Genomic DNA, 23,881 nt, shown 5'->3' with positions numbered 1-23,881 from the left:
TTATGAGGCCAACATTACCCTGATACCAAAACCTGGTAAGGACAACACAAAAAAAGAAAACTACAGACCAATATCTCTGATGAATACAGATGCAAAAATCCTAAACAAAATTCTAGCAAATCGAATACAACAATGCATTAAAAAGATTATTCATCACCACCAAGTGGGGTTCATCCCTGGAGCACAAGGATGGTTCAACATCTGCCAATTCATCAATGTGATACATCACATAAACAAAATAAAGGACAAAAAAATCATATGATTATATCAATTGATGCAGAAAAAGCATTTGACAAGATACAACATCCTTTATGATTAAAACACTTAATAAAATAGGTATAGAAGGAAAATACCATAACATAATAAAGGCCATAGATGACAAGCCCTCAGCTAACTTCATAATTTATGGTGAAAAACTGAAGCCCTTTGCTCTATGTTCAGGAACATGACTGGGCTGTCCCCTATCACCTCTGCTTTTCAACATAGTTTTGGAAGTCCTTGCCAGAGCCATCAGGGAAGAGAAATAAATAAAAGGCATCCAAATTGGGAATGAAGAAGTTAAATTGTCACTCTTTGCAGATGACATGATGCTATATTTAGAAAACCCTAAAGACTCCACCAAAAAGCTATTAGAAACAATCAACGAATATAGTAAAGTTGCTGGCTACAAAATCAACGTACAAAAGTCCATTGCATTCCTATATACTAACAGTGAAATCTCAGAAAAAGAAATACAAAAATCAATTCCTTTTGCAATTGCAGCAAAAAGAATAAAATACCTAGGAATAAACTTAACCAAGGATGTGAAGGAACTAATATGCTGAAAACTATTAGACATTTTTGAAAAAATTGAAGAAGACAAAAAGAAATGGAAAGACATTCCATGCTCATGGATTGGAAGAATCAACATAGTTAAAATGGCCATATTACCGAAAGCAATATACAGATTTAATGCAATCCCCATCAAAATCCCAATGGCATTTTTTAAAGAAATAGAACAAAACGTCTAAGTATTACCTTGCCTTGTACACCTGAAAGTAATAAATTAAAAAAAAATTATCCAGAAAAACAAACAAACAAACAAACAAACAAACAAACAAACAAACAAAAATCATCAGATTGTTTGGAACCACAAAAGACCCCGAATAGCCAAAGCAATCTTAAGAAAAAAGAACAATTCTGTAGGTATCGCACTCCCTGACTTTCTCTTTTACTACAGGGCTACAATAATCAAAACAGCATGGTCTTGGCAGAGAAACAGACACATAGACCAATGGAATAGGATTGAGAACCCAGAAATAAAACCACATAAATATGGACAGATAATTTTTGAGAAAGAAACTAAAAACATACAATGGAGGAAAGACAGCCTCTTCAATAAATGGTGCTGGGAGAATTGGATAGCCACGTGCAATAGAATGAAACTGGACTGCTATCTGTCACCATGTACCAAACTTAATTCAAAATGGATCAAAGACTTAAGCATAAGACCTGACACAATAAACTTCATAGAAGAAAACATAGGTACTAAACTTATGGACCTTGGGTTCAAAGAGCATTTTATGAATTTGACTCCAAAAGCAATGGAAGTAAAAGCTAAAATAAACAAATGGGACTATATGAAACTTAAAAAGTTCTGCACAGCACAAGAAACCGTGGACAAAATAAAGAGGCAACCAACTGAAAGGGTGAAGATTTTTGCAAACAGTGCCTCCTATAAGGGGCTAATATCCAAAATATACAAGGAACTCATGTAGCTCAACAACAAAAAAACAAACAACCCAATTGAAAAATGGGCAGAGGACGTGAAGAGAAATGTGAAGAGACATTTCTCCAAAGAGGACACACAAATGGCAAATAGACATATGAAAAAATGCTCAACATCACTAATCATCAGAGAAATGCAAATAAAAATCACAATGAGATATCACCTCACCCCAGTCAGAATGGCTATCATCAAGAAGACAAATAGTAACAAGTGTTGGAGAGGCTGTGGAGAAAAAGGAACCCTCATACACTGTTGGTGGGAATGCAGAGTGGTGCAGCCATTATGGAAGGCAGTGTGGAGGTTCCTCAAAAAATTACGAATAGAATTACCGTATGACCCGGCAATCCCTTTCCTGTGTATCTACCCAAAATATCTGAAAACGTTTATACATAAAGACACATGTGTTCCAATGTTCATTGCAGCTTTGTCTACGGTGGCCAAGACATGGAAACAACCAAAATGTTCTTCGATAGATGAATGAATGGATAAAGAAGTTGTGGTATATATACACAATGGAATACTGTTCGGCTGTAAGAAAAGATGATACAGGAACATTTGTGACTACATGGATTGATCTTGAGAGTATAATGATAAGCAAAATAAGCCACCCAGAAAAAGCAGAGAACCCTATGATTTCACTGATGTGTGGTATATAAACAAAAAACAACAAAAGAACAAGAGAAACAAATGAGAAACAAGAATTTATAGACACAGAAAATAGTTTAGTGGTTACCAGAGGATAAGGGGTGTGGGGGGTGGGAGATGAGGGTTAAGGGGAATCAAATATATGGTGATGGAAGGAGAACTGACCCTGGGTGGTGAACACAATGGGATTTATAGATGATGTAATACAGAATTATACACCTGAAATCTATGTAATTTTACTAACAAATGTCACCCCAATAAATTAAAAAAAGAATGTATATGTATATCAGAACGTTAGTTATATACCTCAAATATATACAATTTTTATTTGTTAACTATATTTCAGTAAATCTACAAAACTAAAAGCATTAAACAATGTTAAAAACAGAAGGATTTGTTGAATAAATAAATATAACTTTTGCTATGACTGTTACATCAAAATTTTTGGAGTTATGGGAATGATCATGGAGCATGGGGAGAAGTCATTTAAACTTTTGGTTCTTTTTTATATGAAATGATTTTAAATATGGTGTTGATTTTCTTCAGGATTTCCAAGAAACCAGAATTACATCAGAAAACAATAATTAATTTTAATTGCTTGTTTTGAGGCCTCACTAAGAAGGAAGCTATTTTCTCTTGGGTCCTGGTGGCACAGGGAGTGGAAGTAGATATAAAAGTCTCAGCATGTCCCTCAAATCCATTCTCCAGAGGCAGAAGGGGGCTCTTTTCTACTGGCAGATTTGTTTGCAGATCTGGGAAAATAGGGATATCCTTTCTATGAACGCTATTTAGTAAGTGCCTTAGATTCAGTCAGTTTTTCATGGGAATAATGATTTGGAAAAATTAATTATCTGTAACAGAAAGTGCTCACTTTCCAGAGTTTTGAGTAGAGGGTCTGGCTACTGAGCTCCTGCATAGTAGTGTCCCCACCACTGTTTCCTGGGAATGGGAGAAAGAAGGACCCTGAGAGTTTTCCGGAATATATCTCTCTACTTTTGTGAATGTTTGGAAGAGTCATGCAAGGTAGAATAGGCGGGTACTTAAATAAATTTGAATTGAAAGGAAGAAAAGGAACTTCTGGAGAAATCTAATAAGTAGAGCTATCTCTTAGTAATATTTTAGACCATGGAAAAAACATTCTGGCTCACAAGGGGAAAAATAAAGAATTTCTGGGAAGAAATTATTAGGAAGAAAATTTTACATACCAAGATTTCCTAGTTTCAAAGATAATACAAATTTTTGAACCCTTAGAATAATATCATTTGAGAGATAAGCAAACATATTTAATTTGTACATTAGTTTTTTGTTTTTTTTTTTCAATGTTGTATAGAATTTTATATTTATTGGAAGGATAATTTTAGAGGTTTTTAGCCATCAGTTTTATTTTATTTTATTTTATTTTTACATCCCTCACACCGTGAACCCCCCTCCCCCCATCCACCACCACCTCGACCTCACACCGAGCCATCACATTATACACATAAAATTATAGTTGGCATTCATTAATGTCCAGCCTCTGGTGTACAATGCCATGACCAGGCATCCACAGCATCCCTGAGGTGAAGTCAGAAAGAGAAAGACAAGTACCATATGATCTCTCTTATATGCGGAATCTAAAGAAAAGAATATGTGTATGAACTAATCAGAAACAGTTTTGGGGACACAAAAAACCGAGAGTTGTACATTAGTTTTAAGTCAAACAGAAGAAATATAAAAATCTACATATACATAATCAAGGATATAAGGCAGTAGTTGTTAACGACTGTTGATTATACACCCCTAAAGTGCCCCACACCTCCACTGCCTCAAGGGGACACTGAAAATGTCCAGAGACTTTTTAATAACTTTTATTAAATTTCTTGGGGTGACACTGGTTAGTAAAATCATAGGTTTCAAGTGTACATTTTGATAATACATCATCTGTATATCACATTGTGTGTTCACCACCCAGAGTCAGTTCTCCTTCCATCACCATATATTTGACCCCCCTTGACCCTCCTGTACCACCCCTCTTCCCCCGTGTTTTGAGTTTACCATAAAATAGTTTCTTATAAGCGTAGACCATTAGGAAGACAATTTTCCAAGTAGATTTTCCTGTTTTAACTTTGAAGTGAGCCAATAATAAGGGTTTTTTTTGTCAGGTAATGAGAAAACCATGACTACTGGAAGGTAATTTATTTTCACTACTTTAAAATTAGTTCAAGATATGTTGATAATACCAGGTTATGCCTCTATTCCAGAATCTCTTCACTCAGTTTTCATTACACATATGTGTATGACGTCATGGGTATATTCTTCCTGATCTGGGAGGTAGGGTAGAGAATAAAATCTCTCAAATTTCATATAGCTTTTGTTTAAGGACAGGCCTGAATGGTAGATCCCATTAGATAGAATATACAACATAACCACTTCTCCCAGTCAACTACTTGAAAAAAGCTGGGAAAGTTTTCACTTATCTCTTTTTCAGTGTGGGTAAAGGATTTATCTGTGTATGATTGTAGCCAAATCAAATTATTAATGTATGATATTTCTACCATACGTATTCATGCCTCAAAGGATACATTTTATTAAAATCTACATGTATAGAGCAAGTGTAATAGACATTTTTTTTAAAATAACCATCTCCATGTCATTTTAAATAATGAAACTTTCTGCCAGGATATGTTGTACCATAGTTTAACAATTGCTCAGTTTTTGACAATTAAGTATTCCCATTGTGAATATGCGGTGCAATGTAACTTTGGATATAGTTTTTCACGATTGGTAATTGTAACTAAACAATTCTTATGACAGCTTACTATGAATAAAATTTCTCAATATCAAATAGCTTTTATTGTAGTCAGAGTTAAGCCTTTGATATACGTTTCCTACTTACTGTCTAGAAAAATTTATACAAGAGTTTTTCTGAGTCACTATTGATATTGATCAATATCACTATAATTAATTAAATCACTTTGTTAATTTGGTATGTAAAAATGGTGATGTATTTCAGTAAATATTTTAAATTCTTGTTTTCATTCAGAAGAATTTCCAATTTAGAGAGTACTCATGATCCACTCATCTCACAGAAATTTTCAAACTCCCCAACATGGGAATTGCACAGTTCCTCATATGTTGCGAATTTAAGCTAATGATAGACTGACGTAAAAAAAAAAATCAGTGTATGTTATATGGGATCACAATAGCTTTTATCCTAACTTACTACATTTTTCAGGGAACAGGAGTTGATCTCATATGTCTTAAAGCACATCACCTGATCTAATGTATACATCACCTAATTTAATTAATCAGCTCAATTTATTGTGGTGGATAACAGCTGGGAATCATATAGGTTTTGGTGATACTTTAAATTTGCTCACTGGGATCCATTAAGAAACTTAACATTTAGAATTATTTGACAATTGAGTTTCAAATACACGGTGTTTGACATCAGTGTTATGTTTTCATAAGTTCATGCAAATGTGTGTTTTCTCTGTTATTCCCATTTCAGAAGAAACACAAAACTTATTTGGTTTTCCAAACGTGGCATGTGGTGGAAATGGGGCAGGAGAACTGTACCATTGTGACAGAATTCATTCTTCTTGGGTTATCAGATGTCCCTGAGCTGAGAGTCTTTCTGTTTCTGCTCTTCCTTCTCATCTATGGAGTCACATTTCTGGCCAACCTGGGCATGATTGCACTGATTCAGGTCAGCTCTAGACTTCACACTCCCATGTACTTTTTCCTCAGCCACCTGTCCTTTGTGGATTTTTGCTACTCCACGATTATCATGCCAAAGATGCTGTACAATATCTTAAACAAGGAAAAAACCATCTCCTTCCTGGGATGCATGGTGCAATTCTACTTGTTTTGCGCATTTGCAATCACTGACCTATTCCTGTTGGCTGTGATGGCCTATGATCGCTTTGTGGCCATCTGTAACCCACTGCTCTACATGGTCTCCATGTCCCAGAAACTCCGTTTGGTGCTGGTGTCTGGCTGCTACCTGTGTGGGACTGTGTGTTCTCTGATTCACTTATGTTTAGCTCTTGAAATTCCATCCTATAGATCCAATGTGATTAACCACTTCTTTTGTGATTTGCCCCCGATCTTTAATCTTGCCTGCTGTGATGTCTCTATTAATGAACTCATGGTATTCATTGTGGCCACTTCCAATGAGGTCATCACCAGCATGATCATCCTCACCTCCTACTTGTTTATTGTCATCACCATCCTGAGGATGCGCTCTGCAGAGGGAAGGCGCAAAGCCTTTTCCACCTGTGCCTCCCACCTCACAGCCATCATTGTCCTCCAGGGAACAGTCCTTTCCACTTATTGCCGGCCCAGTTCTGGCAAAAGTGTGGATACTGACAAAGTGGCCTCGGTGTTCTACACCGTAGTGATTCCCATGTTGAACCCCCTGATCTACAGCTTGAGGAACAGGGACGTGAAAGAAGCTCTCAGAAAAGTGTTGGGTCTAAAATGTTTTCCTAGAGAATATTTTCATAGCAGAACTCAGGATCCAACTTAGAGGCTAGTGGAGGGGTGAATGGGAAGACTGCAGGCTTAGAGTGGAGAGAACAGCCAGGTGGTAGGTTATTGTGAGTGAGTGGTTTTCATTCATTTATGTTTGTGCCTTTGAATTGAGAATGGTAAGATTGATTGTATTTCAAATTTGAAGCCTACCTTATAGTTTTTTTCCAACTAAATTGTTTTGAATGAGTATGGGTAATGGACTGTTAAGACACACACATTTAATTTGCTATAAATCGTTAATAACCTTAATGAAGAACTCATGAGAATTACACTTTCTTGTCTATTGTGGAAGTTATGATCATTTCAAAATTGAATTCCTATTATTTTACAGTGAAGAACAACTTGTGCCATTTTATATACAGAATGAGATTCCCAGATGTATGTATGTATGTATGTATGTATGTATGTATGTATTCACTCACCACCCAGAGTCAGTTCTCCTTCCATCACCATATATTTGATCCCCTTTATTCTCTTCTACCACCTCCTTCCCCTTACCCTCTGGTAAACATTTAATGTTATCTGTGTCTATGAGTTTTTGTTTGTCTTGTTCACATGTTGCTTTCAGTTTTATATCCCATATATGTGAGTAAAAGCATACAGTTCCTGACTTTGTCTGTCTGACTTATTTTGCTGAGCATGCTGATGTCAAGATCCATTCGTGTTGTCACCAATGGCATTATTTAATCTTTTCTCATGGCTGAGTAATATTCCATCATTTCAGCTTTTTAAGTTTATTTTAATTTTAACTAGTACATATGATGCTATGAGCACACCAAAGGAGATCCAGTCCTCTTTTCCACTGGCCTTTGGAAAAGGTCCAGGTACTTTATCCCCAGCTTCCATTTATGTGATTTCTTTACAATTGTCAAGAGCACTACGTGTGTTCTCCAGAGTGAGGGCAGGAAGGGAAATTCAAAGGTTGGTGTGCACTGTGAGATGTAATATAAATCTAGAGCTTTTATTCTTGGAGATGTCTGCTGCTATAACTGGGTAATAATGATGAGGAAAAGAGGATCCTAGAAGAGTTTTACATCAGATACTTCTTTTCCTTGGTTGTTATCACAGCCAAGGACAAAAGAAAGAAGTGCCGACAGATTTCATATAAGACTAACATACTAGAGTAGAATTAATGAAGAGAGTTCCTTTTTGCATCCTATTTCAGGTTACACTCATTAATTTATTAAACAAATATTTTAGAATGGCATCCTGGAGCTGAACATTGTCAATAGCAAAGCAGAAATGATGGTGAACAAGACAGAGAAGGGATGTGTCTTCATGGAAATTTGAGTTATGACAGGAGATTTTCAATATGTTCCTAGTTATTTATTTACTAACTATATGCTTCTAAGTGTATGATGGGATATTTATAGGGTGAAACTATATAGTACATAGGAAGGAAACAAACAAACCTAACTTAACCAGTAACACTCTCTTCTCACTATGCAAGTTTATTAAACCCATTATATTTATGCATGTTTAAAGCAATCTTAAGGACGCTAAATTAAATTGATATGGGTGTGATTGCCATTTCCATGATATCTCACTGGGACATACTCATAAACAGAAAAGAAAGGTACAAAAAGACTGTCCTTGCAAAAGATTCAAGGGCTCAAGCTGAGCTGGAGAGAATATGAGAGCTGAGCTGTCATGTGACAGAGTAGCAAATTGAATCAACAAGCCATAAATAATAGTATCAGTAAAGTCTTTAATCACTTGCTTGGATAGTATAAGCAAGAGGCTAAAACTAGGGTAAGCACCAACTTCCCGTTTCATTAACCCCCATGGAGCAGAGTACTAGTTAAGAGTCAGGTGGATGAGCACAGATGTTGGAGTCATCTCATTGCCAAGGATTCCCTGAACAAAAGGATCCTGCAGTTTTATGGATCTGGGGGTCCAGGAGGTGGGCAAGGGTGAAGGACTAGTAGGAATGGAAAAGTCCTGAGTCAGAGTGGAGAAAAGTGTCTTCGAGATTCACTAGTAAGAAGACCTTCAAATGGAAGTGCCTTGGCTAGGAATGCAGATATGCATGAGGGCATGGCTGGCCAGGGAGGCCTGAGTCCTTGACTTCAGCTCTTTGTAGATGTTGTAATACATTGGCTCTTTACCAAGTCTGGTGTGGGGAGAGCAGCTTTCTCCTATGAAGTATACCAAAAAGCCTTTGTAATTGCCTATGAACAGGCCTGAACAATTACGTATAAGCTTTTGGCGAAGAGCCAGACTCCTCATATAGAAAATCTAGATGTATATGTAAACAGAATATTAGACATAATAAGTAAATTTAGCAAGTATGGTGGATAAACACATAACCACAGCCTGCAACCCAACTTTTATTTTCATCCAAACAACAAAACAGAACCACAAATACAATTCTTCATAATTCCCTTTCCAAGCTATCAGTATCCAAAAATAACCTGGCTCTTGTCCTCACATATTTTGTTTTCAGTTGATATAATTTGGGCCCAAGGGAAATATAATTTAAAGAGAAAGCATGGACTTTGATACCATCAAAACCTCAGTTTGCATCTGGATTTTTGTTTCAGTTACTAAGTTGGTGGCTGCTTCCTTAACCCTAAAGAGGGGCTAATAATATATACTTGTAGAATTATAGTTGGGATTAAAGTTAATGCTCATCAAACACTGAAACCCAGCATGAGTCCTGGCACACAGTGCTCAGTAGGCCAATGTCAGTGAAAAAGGTAGAAGAAGAACTTTCAAAAATTCTTTCCTCCAACAAAACAATGAGAATACTGAAAAAAGTCAGAGTCAACATTTTTGGAATTGTGGAAATTACCCAAAGTCTTGTTGCAATCTGGAAGTACTTATTCAAGAAAAAAAATGACTGAATTTCAGTAATAACAGTGAAGCAATAAATTTGTGCTATTTCCATCCTCTCTCACCAGCTCCTCTGTAGCCCTGAAAACCAACAGCCTGTAATCACAGCAACTTGGCAGCTATTGGATGGGGTAGAATGGGATTGGAGCTTATTCAAAGCCCTTTCCCCAGAGAATTATTTGGCCTGTCTGGTGGTTTCTTGGAAGATCTAACTGATAAGACTGCCTTTATTTGATTTAACTTGGATCCTTTTTCCTGATTGCATATGTCAAAAACAACCAGAGGCAATTTGTGGACATGGCAGCAGCCTTTGGCAGTGGATAACAGTTGGAGAACACAATAAGCTATCCAAAATGCTTAAAAGGAAACACTGAGGAATGACATACCCTAGGGGGATTTGAAATACTATGACATATTTCTGGGAATTTGAAACCCATGTGTATGAATAGAGCTGTGCATATGACCAGAGTGTGCATGTTAAGGAAAGACCTGGAAAAGGCCAAATTGCTCATGTATGGCTTACCTTGAGACTTTGTGGAAGTAAGTAATGAAGACTAAAGTGAAGTTGTGAACTACTTGGGTAAGTGGTGAAGTTGTGCCCCAATATACACATATAACCCCTTAGCAAAGACTGGAAGATTTATTGGTTGCAGGCATCTAAAGAAATATTTGTCCAAACATTAGTTTACCACTAATCTAACTGAGCAGAGACTTTAGTGACCACACATGAGAAAGAATACAAGTTTTATAGAATTAATTTTTTAAAATTACTAAGCAAACAAACAACAAAATAACAAACAACAATAACAGTGAACATAGGGAAGGGCAGAAATCTAATTTCCAGAGTTGCCACATTACATATTTAAAATATCCAGTTTTCAAGAAAAAATATCATATGTACAATGAAATAGTAAAGTGTGACCCATAACAGGGAAATATTTAGTCAATAGGAACTGTCTTTAGGGAAGCTCAGGCATTAGACGTACTAGATAAAGACTTTAAATTAACAATTTGAATATATTCAAAGAACTAAAGGAAATCATGTCTAAAAAGTTAAAGGAAAGTATGAGAATGATGTCTCACCTAATGGATAATATCAATAAAGTGATAAAAATTAATAAAAATAACCAAATATAAATTCTAGAGTAAAAAAATACAATAACAAATGAAAAAATCCATTAGAGGAACTGAACATCTGAGATCTGAGCAGTCATAGAAAGAATGAGTGCGCTTGAAGATAGACCAGTAGAGACCATATAGTTTGAGGAGAAGAAGGAAAAAGAATGAAGAATAAAGGAACAGAGTCTCAGAGACCTGTAGAACACCATCAAGAGTACCGACATGAGCATAATAGAAGTTCCAGAAGGAGAGAAGAATGGGGCAAAAAGAATATTTGAAGAAATAATGTCTTTAAAAAAAGATGGAATATTAATCTACACATCAAAAAAGCTCAACAAATTCAAAGTAGGATAAACTCAGAAATTATGGGATTATAAACTATTAAAAGCCAAAGACAATGAAAGAATCTTGTGAGCAGCAAGAGAGAAGTGATTCACATTGTACAAGGGATAATCATTGGGACAAATAGAAGATTTCTCATCAGAAACAGTGGAGGGCAGGAGGCAGTGGGATAATATTCAAAATACGGGAAAAAAAACTGTCTATAGGGAATTGTATATCCAATAAGTATCTTTCAAAAATGAAAGAGAAATTAAGACATTCTCAGGTAAACAAAATGAGAGGCTTCATCATCAGCCCATCAGTTCTACAAGAAATAACAAAGAGAGTCCTTCAGGCTGGAATAAAATGACTCTAGACAGTAACTTGAATCCACATAACAAAATCAAGAGCTCTGGTAAATATAAAAGATAATATTTACATATTACACTTTGTAACTCGATTTTCCTCCTACCTGATTTAAAAGGGATACCCATAAAGCAGCAATTATAAATCTAGATTGCTAGGCTTACAATGTGTAAATATATAATATATATGATAATAACAGCACACTGGAGGAGGAGGAAATAGAGCTATATAGGAGCAAAGTACTTGTGCAGTATTGTAATTACATTGGTATTACCTGAACTATATTCTTATAATTAAGATAATAATTATACTCTCCAGGAAAACCAGTAACTAAAAAATACAGTAAAGAATCAACAATAGAATTAAAATAGAACACTATAAAATATCTATATAACCCCAAAATATTGTGATGGAGAAATAAAGAAATAGAAAAGACAGAACAGGACATATAGGAAACAAATAGCAAAACAGAAGATGTAAATTCTGTCTTATCGTAATTACACAAAATATAAATGGCTTAGAATGCCAATTAAAAGGCAGAGATTCATAGAATGGATAAAAAGACATGATCCAAATTTATTTTGTGTATAGTAGATATACTTTATAGACTCAAAGAAACAAACAGGTGGAAGCTGAAAGTATAGAAAAATATATACCATGCAAACAGTAAACAAAGGAAAGCTGAAGTGGCTATATTTCATCTAATACTAATATAAAAGAAAACAGACTTTAATACATAATTTGTGACTAGAGACCAAAAATAACATTTTATAATGATAAAATAGTCAATTAATCAAGATATAATAATTATAGACATATGTGCAGCTAACAACAGAGCCCCAGAATACATGAATACATGTATATTATTGGCTCAATAGAAAGGGTAAATAGACAATTTAACAGAAAGAATAGTTGAAGACTTCAATAACCCACATTCAGTATGGTAAGATAGCTAACCAGAAGTTCAATGAGGAAACAGAAGACTTAAACAATGCTATAAGTCATTACACCTACCAGATATCTATAGAATACTCCATTCAACAACTTCTCAAGTTCACATGGAACATTCTCCAGATTAGACCATATGCTAAGGCACTAAACAATGCTCAATAACTATAGAAGTAGAGATCATACAAAGTGTGTTCTCTCACTACGGTGTAGTGAGATTAAAAATCATGACAGGAGGAAATTTGAGAAATTCATGAAGATGTGGAAATTAAACAACATACTCCTGAATAGCCAGTGGGTCAAAAGGAAATCATGAGGGGACTTAGGAAATACTTTGAGAGGAATGAAAATGAAATCATAACATATAACCTGTGGGATGCATCTGAATCAGTGCTTACTCAGAATGCTATAGCTATAAATACCTATGTTAATAAACATAGAAAGATCTCAAATCAATAGCCTAACCTTCACACTTAAGATAATGGAAAACAAAGAGCAAAATAAAAGCAGAGCAAGAAGAAGAAATGAAATAACTAGGATTAGAGCAGAAACAAATGAATTAGAGAATAGAGAACAGAAAAATAATAAAACCAAATGTGGGTTATTTGAAAAGATCGTGAAGTGACAAACCTTTGGCTAGATTGACTGAAAAGAGATGGAAGACTCAAATTACTAAAGTCATGAATGAAAATAGGGACAGTACCACCAACCTTACGTAAACAAAAAGGATTATAAGGGGATATGAACAGTTGTATACCAACAATTTACAAAACTTAGATGAAATGGACAAATTCTTAGTAAGACACAAACTACTGAACCTGACCTAACTGAAATAGGTATCTGAATATACTTATAACAAGTTAAGAAATTGAACTAGCAATAAAAAAACTTTCTACAAAGAAAAATTCAGACCAGTTGGGCCTCACTTCTGTATTACATCATCTAATTAACACCAATACTTTACAAACTCTTTTAAAAAATAGAAGAGGATGGACCACTTTGCAACTCATTTTATAAAACAAGTATTACCCTGATATCAAAATGACACGAAAATATCACAAGGAAATAAAACTACAACCAACATCTCTTATGAATATAGACACCAAAATTCCAGTAAAATACTAGCAAACTGAATTCAGTAGCCTTTCAAAAAGGATTATACACCGAGACCAAGTGGGATTTATCCTACAAATGAAGGTTGGTGAATATGAGGTCGGGCAATTAAGTTCATGAACTCATTCATGCTAGAAAAAGTGCCACATACCTCATTGCTGAATATCACTACACCTTCAAAGTACTCCCCTTGGGAAGCTATGCACCAATGCCAGTGCCTAATCCACCCTTCAAAACAATTTTGGAGCTCTCTCGAATGGCCACCAAAGCTGTCATCATATTACCCTTGATGTCCTGAATGTCATCAAAATGTCTTCCTTTCAATATTTCCTTTATCTTTAGGTAAAGAGAGAAATTGTTGGGAGCTAGATCAAGTGACTAGGGAGGGAGTTCTAATACAGTTATTTGTTTACTGGCTAAAAACTCCCTCACAGACAGTGCCGTGTGAGCTGGTGCATTGTTGTGATACAAGAGTTATGAATTGTTGGCGAAAAGTTCAAGTCATCTAACTTTTTCACATAACCTTTTCAGCACTTCCAAATAGTAAACTTGGTTAACTGTCCAGTTGGTACAAATTCATAATGAATAATCCCTCTGATATCAAAAGAGGTTAGCAATATTGGTGCAACAAGTTTGCGAACTTAATCAGACCTCATGTATGAAAATCAGTCAATACAATATAACATACTAGCAGAATAAGGCACATAATGCTTACTATTTCTTCCAGTTCTCTATCCACTGCCTATCTATACGTTAAAATATAGCAGGTGCTTCAGCTCTTAGGATATATGGTTTAAACACCATCCTTCCCTCTATGCTGCTGAGTTCTTGCTTCAGTATGTGTTTGTAAGATGGCAGAATATGGTTGCCTGTTTGAATCTCTACTATCCTGAGGATATTATGTGAGAAGAAAATTTGAAGAAATTTTTTGCCTGGGGAAGACTTCTTTCATTGAGTGGCCAGTGGAATTCCTACACTTCCAAAAATAGTCAATGAAAAGGCATAAAAATCTATCTTTTTATATTTTTGCATCACAAGTTGGCACTAGGATTTTAGCCTTCATTTGGTCCCCAAGTCTAGATATCACTCTGCCTGAAAATATATCAAATTGCAAGGTTTCTATGAAAAGAGTATGTCCTGTGTGTTTATAGTACAGTTTAGAGACTGACTCAGTATCTTAACCTCTGGTGACCTCAACCCATGAAGAAATTTCCTCAGGGATATGCAACCTGATTAAAAGCCCATGTTGTTGTTCACACAGCATTTAGAGCTCTTCATGTCCCAGTTCATGATACACAAGGGCTTCTAAGAAAGGTGCTTTATCCCATAATTTTCTAGACCAGGAATGTAGGCTGTTAATATAACAACTTAAATCCAGGGAGAAGAACCAGTCAGGTGAAGATGTGTTCATAGTGGGATTCTCCCAAATACCTGTTTCTAAGGTGAAATCTTTAGAAAACAGAGACAATTAATTCCTCGGAGGGCCAAACCTTAGATAGAAAGCAAGGTCATTTAATGTACTCAGTAATGCTCAAAAAGAAGTGATTTTGTTATTGTAAGAGCAGAATGAGAGAGTGGGATTAAGTGATAGAAATATTTGTGTTTTTCTTTTTTTGTAACTATAGAGAAGATCAGAAGATTCTCCTTAGTACCTGAGGACTTTGGGTTTCAACTTCAACAACTCATTTTCTTGTCTCCTGACTTGAATCTCATGATATTGGAGCTTTGAAAGTGCTGGATGAATCCATTTGAATAGATTTGTGCCACGTTCACATTTCTCTGCTTCTTATAATATTGTTCAGTCAGGGACTTGAAAAGTAACATTACACAATATGCTGTTTGAACAGCTACATATAATGGTTATTTCTGGTTCCTGAACACATTGGGTATTTTCCTTAACTACAGAGGTAACCATGGTAAGTTAACCAGAATGGCTGATTTTTAATCCAGTTTCTCACATTTCCATTTTCTACCAACAGGTTCATAATTAAAACCATTGAAGCATTATTTTCTATATTTGGTGGGGGATATACTTTGAGATGTTTTAGGATATTTTGCAGAAATATTTGTTCTCCCCACTATATGTGACTATATCTATGTTATCAGTAATAGGTTTACATTTTATGGATCCCTGAGTCAATTTCTATGCTTTTGAGTGTGGAGATATTACAATAGTGTAGCCGAGTGGAGCTGGATGGGTCACTGAGGGTTTTCTACAGGTGACGGACATATGGTGTGATGGTTTGGATAGTCAGAGATTGGCTTATGTATAGTCACTTATTTCCTTGAAACAATGCTCAGACTTAGATAATTTACAGGGATGAAGGGGGGAGGTGAATCCCACCTTGTACTGATAGGAGGAGATAGAAGCCGCTGAGAAGAGGCAAATTCGAGGTCAAGCTGAGACAGGTGTGTGACATTCTGTGGCAAAGACAGGTTAGCATGAGACAGAGGAGAAGATTCCAGAGCATCTGGAATCTGTTTCATGAAGGAAATCTTCAGTCCTAACATTGTGACCCATAAGAAGAATGCATTACAATAGAGGATCTGTGAGGATAGAATGCATCTTGTGTATTAAACTCCAGGCTCAGGGACACTTTTTATTCTGACTCTATTCAAACTTTCTTGGATCTTGTTCCAACCAGGTAAGAACTTATTTCTGCTACAATGGATTGTCATCCCAACATGACTGCATCCCTTAACGTAGCCCTTTTTTCAAAGAATCAAGACAGGTATTGCTAAAAATAAGAGATAAAAGTTAATTCTCTTTGTCACCTTGTATACAGTGTGTTAAGGTGTCCTAAGGGAGGCGAGATGTGGTGGGAAAAAAATTACTGTGTTGGGCATTAGAAGACGTGTATTCTTATGGTTTGATACTAATCAATTAGCTGTGTTTCCTTGGACTTGGCTTCTCTGGGTCTCAGTTTCCTTATCTTTAAAGAGCATATTGGTTGATAAAATGTAAAGTTCTGGAGCATTTCTAATGTACAACAACTCTAGGGTCTTGTCTAGTGGACCCTCAGCTCATTACCATCTGACTCTCCCTTTTATAGGTTAGCAAAAGCACTGCCATGGATTTCATATAGTCGCAGGTAATGGCGTTAGGTACCAACAGACTTGTCCAAACTCTGACATTGCTGATTCCTGGAAGTAAACTGGATCTATACTGGAGAGGTACTAAGTGTTAAAGAGCTAGAGACAGCCTGGATTTGAATACGGGTTCCTCTGCTTTTATATCATTTTGACTTCAGGCAAGTCATTTATGTCCTCCTAACCACAGTTTCCTTTTGTTTAAAATATAGATACTAGTGTACCCATTTCAAAGCATTGTTGTGAAGATTAAGTGACATACTGCATTTAAATTACCTATTATTGTGCCTACCACATGGCAAATGCTCAACAAAAATTAACTATCATTATAGGAACTACATGGTGTGAAAATAAATCTCTGCCTGCTATTAAGAAGATGGAAAGCAGAGTTACAATAAAAGTTTCCATTTCAAAATGTTTGAATATGTGGAATTTAAACAATTAACAAAGGTTTCTCTGGTTGGAAGACATATGTATTCTTAGGTCCTTGCCTTTCAATTGCAGTCTGAGGGCCGTTTTATTAAAGGTCAGAGTCATCCCGCTAGGTCAATGCTTTTCTCCATTTATCATTTAAACACATTGAGTAGTAATAGGCACACTCTTGGTCTTTGAACTAGGACAGAAAAAGAACTGATCTATGCTTGTGTCTGTCAGTTAACAGAGGACATCAAAGACATTTGTTTTGACAAAAGACCAATCTGTTTCTGTGTGGTCTGGGACAAAAGGAGGCAGGTGAAAATTGTAAAAGAGAAGTGTTTTAGAAATGTATTCCAGTTACTTCAAAATTTGCAAGAAACTGAATAAGTGAAATAGTGATGATGAATGAGTCAATTTTGTGGTTTTCTGTCTGATTTTGATCATGAAATCTGACCTTTGGCACAGACCTTCAGGAAGTCATACAAACGTATTCGTAGTCAGTTGTTGGTTCTCCCAAGGACCATCTCCTTTAGAGAAGAGGTGGCAATTAGAAGTGTGCACACCCTTCTTCTCAAGGGTCCTTGTGCCTGGAAGGATTCTCTGGTGCAGTGGGGTATCCAGAAAGGAGTCCACTATGCGGGGTCTTGGCACTCTAAGGCTAGCTTCTCAGTGAAGCATTTTTGGGATCATCTGGAAAAGGTTTCCTTTCCATGTACCTCATGATGTACGTTGCCCTCATGTAACAGGGACAATTCATCTTACCCTTTACTGTCTTTGTGTTTTAGGAATACATTAAGATACAGGGAATAAGGGAATCTGAGGTCCAAAAAGAAATGAAAATCAATAATGGCAAAACTTAGTTTGAAATATTATCTTAAAGCTTAACCAAGTGACAGGTGTATTCCTCATGAAGTAAATGGAAATGGACTTTGCATTAAACTTAATAGGTTGATTGTACAGATTTTACTTATTGACTATCAGTATCAATGATGTAATTTTCTTTTTCCTTCCTTCCTTCCTTCCTTCCCTCCTTTTTTTTTAAAAAGGCAAAGTATTCCTTCCTGAAGTTTTTATCACCTACATCACACAGATGGAGAATAAAAGGAATGTGACTGAATTCATTTTAATAGGTCTTACACAGAACCACCAAATGATGAAATTGGTGTTTCTAGTATTTTTGGTTCTATATGTGGTAACGGTCTCAGGCAACCTGCTCATCGTGGTTACCATCACCACCAGCCGGTCTCTGAATGCCCCCATGTACTTCTTCCTGACCCACCTGTCCCTGATAGACACAATTTATTCTTCTTCTTCAGCTCCTAAGCTGATTGTGGACTCTCTTCACGAGAAGAAAATTATCTCCTTCAATGGATGTATGGCTCAAGTCTATGCAGAACACATTTTTGGTGCTGCTGAGATTATTCTGCTGACAGTAATGGCCTATGACCGCTATGTGGCCATCTGCAAACCTCTGCACTACACGGCCATCATGAGCCAACAGGTGTGTGGCCTTCTTGTGGGAGTGGCCTGGGCTGGAGGATTTCTCCATGCAACCATTCAGATCCTTTTCATCATCTGGCTGCCCTTCTGTGGCCCAAATGTCATAGATCATTTCATGTGTGACTTGTATCCTTTGTTGAAACTTATCTGCATGGACACTCATACCCTTGGTCTCTTTGTTGCTGCCAACAGTGGGTTCATCTGCTTGTTAACTTTCCTCCTCTTGGTGGTGTCCTATGTGGTCATCTTGCGCTCCCTAAAAACTTACAGCCTGGAGGGGAGGCACAAAGCCCTCTCCACCTGTGTGGCTCACATCACTGTGGTCGTCTTTTCCTTTGTGCCTTGCATGTTTGTTTATCTGCGCCCAGTAACCACGCTGCCCATTGATAAAGCTGTGGCTGTGTTTTATACTATGGTGGTCCCTATGTTAAATCCCTTAATCTACACCCTCAGAAATGCTGATGTAAAAAATGCTATAAGGAAGCTGTGGAGGAAAAATTGACTTCCAATAATGATCAAATAGAATCATTGAGCATTGCTGATAGAAGTAACGGAGGTAATCTTGTGTAAGCCTCTCGATCTATAGATGAAGACATCAATGCTGTCAAGGGGTTGGACAATACTTGCAGACAGCCACTTAAGCACCGAGCAAAGCTTATGACTGCAATCCAGACTTACTGTCTCCCATCCCAACTCTTGTCATCATAATTTACTGCTTCTTAATAAATATTTACCTATTACCTGGAAATCTGAAATATCTTTCGAAGCTACAAAGTATGAATCTAGAACATTGGACATTAAATATAATAATGTTATTATGTAACATTGAGATGAGGTCACTACTGGGATTCCAATCTTTTAGAGAATGTGTAGTTGTTGCCCATTGGAGTGTGAAATTCAGGTGGTTGCTTTGGGCCAGAACTAGTTCATGGTAGCTGAATAAAGACTGGCATGCAAGAAAGGGACTGGCAAGCTGGGAGCTTCCCTCTGGGGTGCTGGTGGGCTGAAGCTGGTGAACAAGGAGCTGTGGCCTGGATTGCTAAGCAGGGAACAACCCTCTTGGGTGCAGGTGGACCAAGGCTCTCGTCATTCATTGGCCACTGGTAGGTTCTGGTATACTGGGGCTGTGAGTTGTTAGCGGCCCAAGCACACAGCAGCAGGGGACATGGGTGCACTGGCCTGGTGAAGGGGACTAGAGCTGCATGCAGCAGAGTCTACCAAAATCTGCATCCTAACTGCACCATCAGAGTTTGGGCTTCCATCCTCTCACACCCAAATCATTACCGTAATCTCCTAACAGCTCTCCTGCTGTCAGTCTTGTCCCCTTCAATCCATTTCCCATACTGTAACTAGAGTTATCATTCTAACCCCCAAATCTAACTGCATCACCCATCAGCTTAAAAACACCTTTCAATATTTTCTCCATGACACTGAGCATTGAGCCTTAACATGATTATGAAACCCTTTTCAGTCTACTCTATTCTTGTCTTCAGCTTCATGTCTTGCCATTTACCCTTTACAAATTCAGTGCCTAGCATTCAGTAGGAGATTCAATAAATAATTGTTTAATGAAGGGATGAATTAATAACCCAGGCTCTGTTGAATTGATTAGGTTTTCTGCATGATCTTTTCACATCGTGGCCCTTGTTATGTAGTCCATCTCCTAGACACTCCTAGACATCTCCTAGACACTGTCCTCCAACTGATGCCTATTCACTCTGTCAGCTGACTCCTTTTCATCCATTGCATCCTGTTTTTTATGCCTTTCATCTAGAAATCTTTTGGTGACCCTGCAGGTCTTTGTTGTGTATCCCTCTGATGTGGGTTTATTGTACTCTGTGCTTCCCCTGTTTTATTTCTTTTAATACTGTGTTGTAATTCTCTCTCTCGGGAGATTTTCAGTGGCTCCTAAGCTCTGTGAAGGCAGGAACTAAATTTCTTTTTATTCAGTATGTAAGCCCCAGCAACTATCAACATGCCTGATACATACCTTAGGCTCAAAAATATTTGTTGATGAATAAATGAAGGATAGAATAAGTGAAAGCACAATAATCCTGAAATTGCTTTTTGTGTAGATGGAGTCACATATTTTTTAAAACAACTTTTAATAATGAAATGTTACCAAAAAGTAAATTGGTTAACAGAGAACTATAACATAAACAGCTCGGCTCATATTCATCTGATAGTAAAATCTTATTGAACATATGGAGAATATCAAGGTCAACTATTTGCTTATATGCTGAGAATTACAGTTTCCATTTCTTTTTCATCCTCTGTTTAAGCAGGAGTAAAAGCAAACTGTAGTTCCTTAAGAGGCTTCACCAGAATCCTCCTTAGAGTTGACATAGATAGCTGTAGGGAAGAATTCCCTAGCCTCCAACACTACTTTTTGCTCTTCATTTTATTGAATTTATCTTCTTTTAGACGTTCATTCATTCATTCATTCACTCAATAAATGTGCCAAACATTGTTTTACCTTGTAAGAACTATTGATATATAGCAGTCAAGTACTTTATAGAATGTGACTATATTTAATAACTTATCAACTCAATTTATTGTGGTGGATAACAGCTGGGAATCATATAGGTTTTGGTGATACTTTAAATTTGCTCACTGGGATCCATTAAGACACTTAACATTTAGAATTATTTGACAATTGAGTTTCAAATACACGGTGTTTGACATCAGTGTTATGTTTTCATAAGTTCATGCAAATGTGTGTTTTCTCTGTTACTCCCATTTCAGAAGAAACACAAAACTTATTTGGTTTTCCAAACCTGACATGTGGTGGAAATGGGGCAGGAGAACTGTACCATTGTGACAGAATTCATTCTTCATGGGTTATCAGATGTCCCTGAGCTGAGAGTCTTTCTCTCTATGCTCTTCCTTCTGATCTACGGAGTCACATTTCTGGCCAAACTGGGCATGATTGCACTGATTCAGGTCAGCTCTAGACTTCACACTTCCATGTACTTTTTCCTCAGCCAACTGTCCTTTGTGGATTTTTGCTACTCCACGACTATCGTGCCAAAGTACAATATCTTAAACAAGGAAAAAACCATCTCCTTCCTGGGATGCATGGTGCAATTCTACTTGTTTTGCGCAATTGCAGTCACTGACCTATTCCTGTTGGCTGTGATGGCCTATGACCGCTTCCTGGCCATCTGTAACCCACTGCTCTACATGGTCTCCATGTCCCAGAAACTCTGTATGGTGCTGGTGTCTGGCTGCTACCTGTGTGGGACTGTGTGTTCTCTGACTCACTTCTGTTTAGCTCTTGAAATCCTGTCCTATAGATCCAATGTGATAAACAGTTTCTTTTGTGATCTGCCCTCGCTCTTATCTATTGCTTGCTCTGATGTCACTATGAATGAACTTCTGCTGTACATTGTGGCCACGTCCAATGAGGTCATCACCAGCATGATCATCCTCACCTCCTACTTGTTTATTGTCATCACCATCCTGAGGATGCGCTCTGCAGAGGGAAGGCGCAAAGCCTTTTCCACCTGTGCCTCCCACCTCACAGCCATCATTGTCCTCCAGGGAACAATCCTTTTCACATATTGCCGGCCTGGTTCTGGCAGCAGTGTGAATACTGACAAAGTGGCTTCAGTGTTCTACACCGTAGTGATTCCCATGTTGAACCCCCTTATCTACAGCTTGAGGAACAGGGACGTGAAAGAAGCTCTCAGAAAAGTGTTGGGTTCTAAAATGTTTTGCTAGAGAATATTTTCATAGCAGAACTCAGGGTCCCAATGTGGAGGCTGGTGGAGGGGTGAATGGGCAGGCTGCAGGCTTGGAGTAGAGAGAGCAGCCAGGTGGTAGATTATTGTGAGTGAGTCATTTTAATTCACTTATCTTTGTGCCTTTGAATTGAGAAGGGTAAGATTGATTGTATTTCAAATTTGAAACCCACCTTATAGTTTTTTTTCCAAATAAATTGTTTTGAATGAGTATGGGTAATGGACTGTTAAGATATACACATTTAGTTTGCTATAAATCCTTAATAAGCTTAATGAAGAACTCATGAGAATCACACTTGTTGTCTATTGTGGAAACTATGATCGTTTCAAAATTGAATTCCTATTATTTTACAGTGAAGAACACACCTGTATCAGTTTATACACAGAATTAGATTCCCAGGTGTTGTGTGTATGTGTGTGTATGTTATGTGTATATATATATGTGTGTGTGTATATGTATATAGTTGTTTGTTCATTTCTTGCTCCCTTTATTATTTTTTGTTATTTCAGTGCCCAGTGTTTTTGGAACTTCAGATACTGTCAGATCTGAAAAATGGAGATATTAATGGTAATTCTTTCACAGAAATCTCAGGAGAATTAAATTACATGTCGTGTGCAAAGAGCATAGATTACTTTGTGGCACTTAATTAGCTCTATCTCTGTGTCACCCTGTCTCTCTGTCTCTGGGTTCGTGTGTGTGTATATGTATATTCAGTGTATGCATATATTTGATAACCAGTGTTAAGAGAGGCAGCATTTCTGACTTTGTGCTTTTTTCTCACTTTATCTGATACTTTCTGTCATCGTGGTTAATTTACAATTTGTGTCTATCATTTTCTTTCTGGGACTTATTGGTAGATTTCTAGCCTTTGTTTAATTTCTTTGTTATATTTTGCTCCTGATGAAATGACCTTTTTTTCACTCTTTCTCTATGTGTCTGAACCACATTCCCGCACTGAATTTTGATTCATATGCACTACTGATAATTTGTTTGTACTGTCATCCTTTTCATGCCAATTTTATGTTACATTCACTTGTCCAATGAAGCTCTTCAATGAAGCTCTTCTTGTATCTATAATAATGTTACCATGAAGTTTCAGTTTATGAAAATTAGAACTGGTGATTTGGCCCTGATTTTTTTATTCAAGAAATAGTATAAACTTCTTTGTTCCCTCCGTTTCCTCAATTTTAAACACTAAATAATACTGACAACCTCTCAACATTATACTCATACTAATTTTTGACAACATATGTGTACTCACTGGGACCAGGAAGTTACTCAGCTAGTGTGTATGAAATGAAGTCTTTGAGGTCTGGGGTCATTTACCTTTTTCTCTTTCACTATCACTGGTATTTTATAAGTTAGTTCTTTTTCTTTTTATTAGATAGTTGTATGTACAAATACTGGTGAATAAATGGTATATACTGTGTTTCCCCAAAAGGGAGACCTAGCCAGGCAATCAGCTCTAATGCATCTTTTGGAGCAAAACTTAATATAAGA

At 36.9% G+C, this 23,881-nt stretch overlaps 2 protein-coding genes across 2 annotated transcripts; both read left to right on the top strand.

Moving 5' to 3' along the window:
• Positions 1-5,951: 5,951 nt before the first annotated feature.
• On the top strand, positions 5,952-22,360 carry LOC308503362 (olfactory receptor 5L2-like; the record flags this gene model as incomplete). Its single annotated transcript, XM_081062682.1, is given in 3 exon segments — positions 5,952-6,196; positions 21,671-21,672; positions 21,675-22,360. Coding segments are annotated over 3 exon segments (933 nt in total).
• On the top strand, positions 18,228-19,139 carry LOC308504326 (olfactory receptor 4C12-like; the record flags this gene model as incomplete). The annotated part of the gene is made up of 1 exon (XM_081064670.1): positions 18,228-19,139. The coding sequence occupies one exon, from the start codon at positions 18,228-18,230 to the stop codon at positions 19,137-19,139; it is 912 nt and encodes a 303-aa protein (XP_080920796.1).
• Positions 22,361-23,881: the final 1,521 nt, after the last annotated feature.

Source organism: Rhinolophus hipposideros (genome assembly GCF_964194185.1).
Source record: "Rhinolophus hipposideros genome assembly, chromosome: 10".
Classification (NCBI taxonomy): Eukaryota; Metazoa; Chordata; class Mammalia; order Chiroptera; family Rhinolophidae; genus Rhinolophus; species Rhinolophus hipposideros.
The sequence above is the reverse complement of the archived record's forward strand: the minus strand, read 5'-3'. Positions and strand labels throughout refer to the sequence as shown.